Source organism: Petromyzon marinus, unplaced genomic scaffold, assembly GCF_048934315.1.
Source record: "Petromyzon marinus isolate PM22_M1 ecotype Great Lakes invasive population unplaced genomic scaffold, UKy_Petmar_22M1.pri1.0 PM_G_Scaffold_27, whole genome shotgun sequence".
Lineage (NCBI taxonomy): Eukaryota > Metazoa > Chordata > Hyperoartia > Petromyzontiformes > Petromyzontidae > Petromyzon > Petromyzon marinus.
This window is the reverse complement of record NW_027422839.1, coordinates 1,326,771-1,335,297: the sequence shown is the minus strand read 5'-3', so window position 1 is coordinate 1,335,297 and position 8,527 is coordinate 1,326,771. Positions and strand designations below refer to the sequence as shown.

Here is an 8,527-nt window from a genome sequence, read left to right as displayed (position 1 = left end):
ACACGGACACGGTTTTTTAGTAGGGGCTGATGCCAAGGTTTATTAAGGGCTACTGCCGGTAACTTATTAAAGGCTTACGCCCAACAGGTGACAACCCTAATATCTCCCCAGGGGAAAAGGTACTGGGAGGTCCCCAGCTCCACACAGGCTATACGTGATCTCCCCCCCCCCCAGCACCGACCGAGGGATCACCCAACTCGGTCGGCCGAGTGAAGTATCACACTCGCCTGGCGCTGATTCCCCCTACCCTGGATCCCGACCCCCCAACTCTCTCCGTTCCTGGCCCTTCACGACGACCCCCTCTACGTCACGGGTTCCCCCTTATATATCCCCCGTAACGTCTGACGTCATCCCTTTTCACCCTCCTGCGTGACATGACGTCCTCCACTACTCCTCTACATTACCCCCCCCCCCCCGTGAAAAAAACCCAGCCGACCCGTCTGCAACAATTATGCGAACCCCAAGGACGCATGCGTATAGAGACAACCCCGGCTGCTAGTAGAACACAACACTAGGGCAGCACGGGATCAGAAAAGTCTGGACAGTCACCACCTGGCAACGTAAGTGGCGACATGGCAGGGGATCAAAGTAGACGACTTCGCGGGCCGTCAGTGTATGCGCACGCCCCTTGAGTGCGTGCCCGCCGCCGGCCCGCTCCCCCGTGTGTTGTCGGCCGCCTGAGGCGACGGTGCGCCGGCCAAAGCCGAGCCAGCCGGCACGTAGCCGAGCTGAGGCATCGCCGGCGGCACCACTGGCAGGGGCTCAGCTGGCGCCTCTAACGGCAGCCCACTGCTCCCTGTGGCGTCGGTGTCCGGACCGGGCGGTGGCCTGGAGGCCGGGTCGCCGCCGGGACACCCCCCGGACGGCCCGCTGTTGGCGGCGTCACTGTCGGTGGCTCTGCGGGCATACACAAGGGCAGGACATCGCTCGCATTTCCACAACCCCCGCGGCCCGGCTCGTCGGACACAGCAATCGCCGACCGCTCCAAAAATGGGGATGAATCAGGGAGCCCCGGTGGCATCACCCGCTTGAGCCGCGACGGGTGCACAGTCCAGTGACGACGGCCCCACCGGATACGGACACATTGCGAACGGCGGACCTCCGCGACCTCGACAGGGCCCTGCCATGGGCGATGTAATTTAGGAGACGTACCCACCGGCACTTGGGGGCAGTGCAGCCACGCCAACTGGCCCTTTTCCCACGGGCGGCCGACAGCCTGGTGTTTGGGCAGACGCTCGGAGGCCGCCTGTCGGCTGGCCGAATTATCTAACGCCGCCTACTGCGCCTCGCGCAGCTGATCGAGCGCGATCCTCATCTGGATGGGAACAGGCAAACCCTTTTTGGCAGGCCCGAGGTCCAGTTGGACGTGCATCAGGGGTTCGGGTTCTCTCCCATACATGAGGCAAAATGGTGAGAACCCCGTCGAGGCATGAGGAGCTAACCTGTACGCAGCCAGCACCCCCGGGATGAACAGGTCCCAGTCCGATTGGGACGTGCTCACATGATGACACAGCATGGACGTGAGTGTGCGGTTTAATCGCTCTACCATCCCGTCGGACTGGGGGTGGTAGGGCGAGGTGCGGACCTTCGTCCCAAGGAGGTTACAGACCTCCTTGAGCAAACGGGAAGAAAAATTCTGCCCCTGATCCGTCAAGAGCTGTTCTGGCGCCCTTTGTCAAGGACGTACCCCTGAACAAACGCCTCAGTGATGGACGAGGCCGATTGGTCCACCAGAGGCCACGCCATAGGCCAACGTGTGAGATATTCCACGCCCACCAAGAGGTACCTATGGCCCCGTTGGGATGCAGGGAATGGCCCCAGAATGTCGAGTGCCACGAGCTCATTGACATGAGAAACCCGGATGGACTGCAGCGGCGCCCGATCCTGACCAACAGGGGCCTTCCTCCGCGCACAGTCGTGGCAACCTTTCAAAATCAGAGCCACATTATCCTCCACACCCAGCCAATAGTAATCCCGTTTAAGGGTCAACAAGGTCTTATGGTAGCCGAAGTGCATAAGTTTCTCATGAATGACCAGGGTCAATTTTCCTCGTAAGCCAATGGGCACCACCACACAATAGCGTTCCAACTGGGCATCCCAACGCATGAAGAGGCCGTCATGTACGACGATCACCGGGGCCACCGACGGAGCCGAGCTACGGGCCTTTGACCCAACCCGGCGTCGCAGCCTCAGCAGAGAGGAATCCTCCATCTGCAACTTGGAGCATACCTCCCGGGGGAGTCCCAGGCCAAAATCAACAGGCAATGCAATGCCACACCCGGAGGGGGTGCCGCTTCGGCCGATGCGACCAACTGGGCCGCAGTGTTCACTGGGGCCTTACAGCGGCTGGAACCCAGGGCACAAGCGCACCCGCTGTCCGGGGGCAGCCTGGAAAGGCCGTCTGCATTCCCATGCCGAGTCCCCTTCCTATGGATGACATCGAAGGGGTACTCCTGGAGCGCCTCGAGCCAGTGGGACAGCTGACCCGAGGGCTGGTCAATTCACAGGGAATACTGCAGGGCTGCATGGTCAGTCCGGACGGTGAACCGGCGACCATACAAATACGGCCGGTACAGCTGGACAAAAAAAACAAAAGCCAGCAGCTCCCTCCTGGTGACGCAGTACCGCTGCTCACTGGGAGACAATAGGCCACCACCTGTTCCACCCCATCGATCACCTGGGCCAAGACGGCTCCAATGCCCGTGTTACTGGCGTCGGTGTCAAGAAAGGTTTAGAGAAATCGGGATACCCCAAGGGCGGCGCATCCGCCAGGGCCGTGCGAAGCGCCATAAAGGCGTTTTCCTCCTCCATCCCCCAGCGAAATTTTGTACCTTTGGCCGAAAGTGTGTGCAGTGGCTTCGCAAGTCGCAAAATCGCGAACGAAACCGACGATAGTATGATGCTAAGCCGGTTCCGGCGTCGCGCCAACAATGGCGGCCGGTTCCTGCATTGCAGCGACACTGGCGGCTGGATCCGGCGACGCATAAAAAATGGCGCCCGATTGCTGCGGCGCACCTGGCGGCGCGTTGGCGGGAATTATGGTTTTGGCGGGATTCGCGATGTCGGCGATCCCGCGGTTTTGGCGAAAATCACCGCCCGCCGAGTGTATGCGGTCCCCCACCTCTGCCAAAGCGACGGCGAGCTGCGCCATCGTGAGCTGCAGCGTCTCCAGCCTGGCCGCGATGGCGCACCACTCGTCCGACGGCGGCGCGGCAGCTCCCCCGACCGCCGCCTCTTCTGGCCCCGACTGGACCATCTCCACGGGGAACATCACCGGGCCCCCGGTCTCCGGGATCTTCGCCAGCTCGCCGACATCCTTGTCGCCCTGGTGCACCCTAGGCGTAGTCTTTCGTTTCGCGCCGGATCTAGGCATTGCGGCGCGTAACAAAACCACTTCTGGCACCAGATGTTGAGGTGCAACTGACGACATGGACACGGTTCTTTAGTAGTGGCTGATGCCAAGGTTTATTAAGGGCTACTGCCGGTAACTTATTAAAGGTTTACGCCCAACAGGTGACAACCCTAATATCTCCCCAGGGGAAAGGGTACTGGGAGGTCCCTAGCTCCACCCAGGCTATACGTGATCTCCCCCCCCAGCACCGACCGAGGGATCACCCAACTCGGTCGGCCGGGTGAAGTATCACACTCGCCTGGCGCTGATTCCCCCTACCCTGGATCCCGACCCCCCAACTCTCTCCGTTCCTGGCCCTTCGCGACGACCCCCTCTACGTCACGGGTTCCCCCTTATATATCCCCCGTAACTTCTGACATCATCCCTTTTCACCCCCCTGAGTGACATGACGTCTTCCACTACTCCTCTACACTAGGAAAGAATTGGCCACGTCTATTTACCCTCAAACAAATCGGTGTGCTGTGCTAGTAAATAATTGGCCACATCTATTTACCCTCAAACACATTGGTGTGCTGTACTAGTAAAGAATTGGCCACGTTCTATTTACCCTCAAACGCACCGGTGTGCTGTACTAGTAAGGAATTGGCCACGTTCTATTTATGTGACACCATACCAATTGGTTGGCGGGTTTAACGACACTTATATTGAAGTGATCTCACCCAGAAAATAAAACCGTATGGATATATAACTGTCTTGGTACGAAGCGTACCAAATGCCACTAGGTTTGTATTTAAATTCTAGTATGCATTATCTCCACAAGGGTGCACACACACACATACATTGTACCCAGGTTCAATGATATTTTATCGCAAAGAGAAACATACTCTTTGGTTCTTTTGGTAAAGTCACGTAGGTAATAAAATAAAATAAATCACGACATTTCGATTGCAACACAAGCAATCATCATCATCAGGTAGGAAAACCATGCATTGTTAGCCCAATTAGATATTAGACGACAAACTGATTCATCTTCATCGCACTTGTGGTGGTCACGTGACTGATAGGCGTGACCAGGTTGTGATTCGCCGTGGACGTTGATTTATTGGATACGTTATCGGAGCCATTGGCGATGATGGCTTCTGCCTTTTGGCAGCACAGGATTCGCTGCAAAGTGGCGACCATCTCTTCGTCCCGAATCAAGTAGATGATGGGGTTCATGGCGGAGTTGAGCTCCGCTATGAGCAAGAAGTACTTATCAAAGCCCAGGACATTGCAGTCCGAGCAGAACGAATCCAGCAGCAGAATCACCAGGCCTGGCGTCCAGCACACGATGAAGGCTCCTGAGAGGCGACGGCACGAGACACACGAGTCAGGCATTTTGATAGCAACGTATGAAACAAGATCAGCGTTGTTCCCTGAAAACCGTGGAAGGTCAAGGCGCAACCCTGCAATGGCTTGCTCCACGACTGCTGCAAGGAGGGCCCCTCCACTAGAGGAGAACTGTGGAGAGGCCCTTTAGAGGCTTCTTTTCCCACCTGCTTTTCCACCGTTGGCCAGACGAGGAACCACACTTTACCTCGCCACACCCAGACCTGCCGATCGACAAACTGTGGCTAGACCCCTACGTACTGCCGGGTGGACAGAGGCGATGGGGGGGGGGGGGAGATAAAAACAAACTTTGCCCCATTGTTTCAACCGCTGTGCTAGAATAGTCGTCGTACGAATGATAATTCGCAGGCATTCGTCGGTGAAACGACTGGGGAGGTGCCGCACCTGGTGCCGATAACGACTCGCCACCGTTAGCCGTGGTTCGAAATCGAACAGCAGTCGCTGGGTTCATAGCGCCAGTACGCTAACCACTGGGCCACTGTTTCCCCTAAAGCTGTTCGGCATGCGATATGAGCCATGAATGTTGCCCACAACCAAAATCACCCAGAGAACATTCACAAAATCCGATCAGAAGCTGAGCAGAGTGTTGAGCCAAGACGGTGCTTGGTTAGGCGACTGTCACGCACGTCAGATTGATGTAGCCTGCCCCGGAGGCTACATGGTGGCCAGTGCAACAATCTCCATTGTTGTACTACACTTTCTATGCTCCCACGTCTATTTACCCCACCTTTACACAACCCACACTACAAAATGACTCCCTACACATGCACCGGATCGACACAAGGGGCTGTACACACACACACGCTCGAAGACGAATGTGAATCGTGTTGTCGAATATGAGCACCTGCTGCCCAGACCCACAACACTTACCCAACATGATGGTGACCGTTATGAGCAAGCTCATGGTGGCCTTTTTCCTCTGGGTGGACCTGGAGGTATTCGGCGGCACGGGTATTGTGTTCCTCCACACGTGCACGAAGATGTGACCGTAGAGTCCCACCATGATCAGGAATGTGGAGAGATTGGAGCCGGCCCAGAAGATGACGTAGCTGGTGCTGTACAGGGGCGCCATGGTGGAGCACGTGCTGATGTTGCAGATGCAGTTCCAGCCCATGCTGGGAATGGCACCGGTGATGATGGACACGAGCCAGATGATCGCAATGACGACCGCAACGCGCCGCTCGCTCATCCGCGAATGCATCTGCATCCGGAACACCGTGATGTGCCGCTCTATGGCTATGGCCAGGAGGCTGGCAACGGAGGCCGTGAGGCTCGTGTTGATCAGCCCCTCGCGTAGCATCCAGGTCGGCAGCGACAGCTTGTGAGTGTTGGGTCCCGTGTTGAACATCAGGTAGACGTACGCCGCTCCCGCAAAGAAATCCGCCACGGCCAGGTTGGCCATGAGGAAGTAGATGGGGTGGTGGCGTTTCTTGTTGATGTATACGGCGAGCATGACGAGGACGTTGGCCAGCATGATGAAGAGGCACATGGTGATGCCGAGCACCATGACCAGCATGCTGGTGCCAGACCACTCGTCATACAGCGGCCTTTTGATGTTGGTGTAGAAGAAGGTGATCGTCTCATTGTGGTGGCAGCTGCCGTCCATCTCGTTCTCGCGTTTTGTTTCCCACGCCGACACCCACCTGCAAAGTGAAGATTCATTAAAGAGAAACGTTACACTCTTGTCCCGAACCAAATGTTTTTAAATGGACCGATTTATATTTTAAAAAGGCGAATTGAGTATTGTTTTTTGCCGTGTAGTCAAGTTACAAGGTAATTCATGAGGCGGCTATATTGTGCTATGAAAGACGACTGTTGCCTGAAACATCGCCTGTTAGATGTTTTGTCCGTTTTTAAGGTCCACGGTGTTATTATGACAAACTTGTGGAGTTGTTATTTTGTTATTTGTATATCTCATCTTACACAGATGAACACAACAACAATAACATTGTACGTGATATGTGCTGACTATATAATAATTTACAGCTCTCGTTTCAACCCAATGATGGACGAAAGCGCCCCCCCCCCCCCCCCCCAGCATGCTGTGTCACTCGAAGGGCCATCTGATGAGTGGAATAATTAATCAGTGTGGGTCAGCGACAGCGAGGGGCTCACGACTGGTCCGCATGTCACTCGTTACGGATGTCAGATGCGTCTGGGGATCGAATCCAGGTTGCCAGGTTCGGAGCGCTGCGCGCTACCCACTGTGCCACCGCTCTACTCCACGCTGTATTATAGTATACTGGGTCGTTGTCAACAATGCATTAAAAGAGCTGTTGCTATACAATTACATCTCGATAGCGTTCCTTCTGTGAGCGTCATAATCATAGACAATTGCACAATCTTATTATTTGCACTGGCGTCCGTGACTGATTGTCCTATGTAATGACCCCCACGGGAATGTGGAATTTCCACCACTGGCTCAGGGTCGCGAAAAGAGGTGATCACATCTGGGCACACTCCCTATACACGTACGTACACGCGTGTACAAGTATAGGCACTCTCGCATCATACATGTACAGTCCGGTTTAATTCCACTGCTGGATGAGGTCCTCCGCACGTCTTGTGCGTCGGGTCGAGAGCGATATTTCACCATACTTCACCACGCTGGTCAGCGGGGGTTGTGGTGAAGGTGGTGGTCAACCATCCAAAGCACTTCAGAGAAACCCTGCTTAGCTTACAAAATCGGAAAAGACTGCGTGCATGGTGAGTGAGTTGGTCAAAGGCTACGTTGACATTCCCACACTTACATTGCTTGTAATTTAGGAAGGAATGCCACGTTACATATGACAATGTCATGGTTTATATTGCAGATTGTCTTCACGTTGGAGTTGGGGACACAATCAAAGGGGCTTGAACCGCAATCGGCCCTGTGGCAAGGGTTGAGAGGGCTGAGAGGAGAAGCAGACAGAGAAGGCCGTGAGTGTGGTGAAGGTGAGCCCCGGTTACTTGTGGCGTTCACACTCTATGCAAACGCTGCACAATAATAATGAACGCAATGCAAACCTAACAGAATCCTGTAGGCTGTACGTAGGGACGTGAGTAGCATCGCTACGGAGTGTTTGTACGATGTGAGGGCACGGACCTCGACACTAGGCCTCGGCAAGGCAAGTGAACAAAAACAACGAGCCTACCTTTACCTTTTGACTAACCCCTCGGCACGTCGAAACCTTTAACCCTTTACCCCGGTAAAAACAAGGAGTAAATTACCTCACCTCGCCGAGGCCTCCTCTGCAGGGAGTTGACGGAAGAGCGCCCTGCCTGCACGTGACGGCCCAGGCGAGTTCAGGAGGCCCGAATGTCAGGGCCCGGGGACACGTGACGCGGGAGGCGTGGCCGGGGGCGGAGCTCGGGGGAGGACAAGAGGAAAGGGGGCGGAGCAGAGGGCTCAGTCCACGTGTCCTGATCCACTACAGCCTATACAGTATACAGTGTTTACACTATAGTATACACTATAGAATAATAGTATATATATACATACTGTGTACACTATAGTATACACTATAGCCTATATATACACGTGTACCAAGGCCGTGTGAGTCTGTGGGTCTCTGTGTGAGTGTGTGGGTCTATGTGTCAGTCTGTGGGTCTCTGTGAGTCTTTGTGTGAGCCTGTGGATCCTTGTGTGAGTCGGTGGGTCTCTGTGTGAGTCTGTGGGACTCTGTGTGAGTCTGTGGGTCTCTGTGTGAATGTGTGGGTCTCTTTGTGTGTGGGTCTCTGTACGAGTCTGTAGGTCTCTGTGTGAGTGTGTGGTGTTTTTGTGTGAGTCTCCGGGTCTCTGTGTGA

At 55.1% G+C, this 8,527-nt stretch overlaps 1 protein-coding gene across 2 annotated transcripts; it reads right to left on the bottom strand.

Annotated features, from left to right (window-relative positions):
• Positions 1-3,405: 3,405 nt before the first annotated feature.
• Positions 3,406-8,039, bottom strand: LOC142913927 (lysophosphatidic acid receptor 1-A-like). 2 transcript variants are annotated; one of them, XM_076061040.1, is made up of 3 exons: positions 7,952-8,039; positions 5,612-6,384; positions 3,406-4,692 (listed from the first exon to the last, which is right to left on the bottom strand). In XM_076061040.1, exons 2-3 carry the CDS (start codon positions 6,345-6,347, stop codon positions 4,361-4,363), a joined length of 1,068 nt encoding a protein of 355 aa, XP_075917155.1. In that variant the 5' UTR covers positions 6,348-6,384; positions 7,952-8,039; the 3' UTR covers positions 3,406-4,360. The 2 variants fall into 2 exon arrangements, with proteins under 2 accessions (XP_075917155.1, XP_075917154.1); XM_076061039.1 differs by having other exon boundaries at positions 3,407-4,692; positions 7,957-8,039.
• Positions 8,040-8,527: the final 488 nt, after the last annotated feature.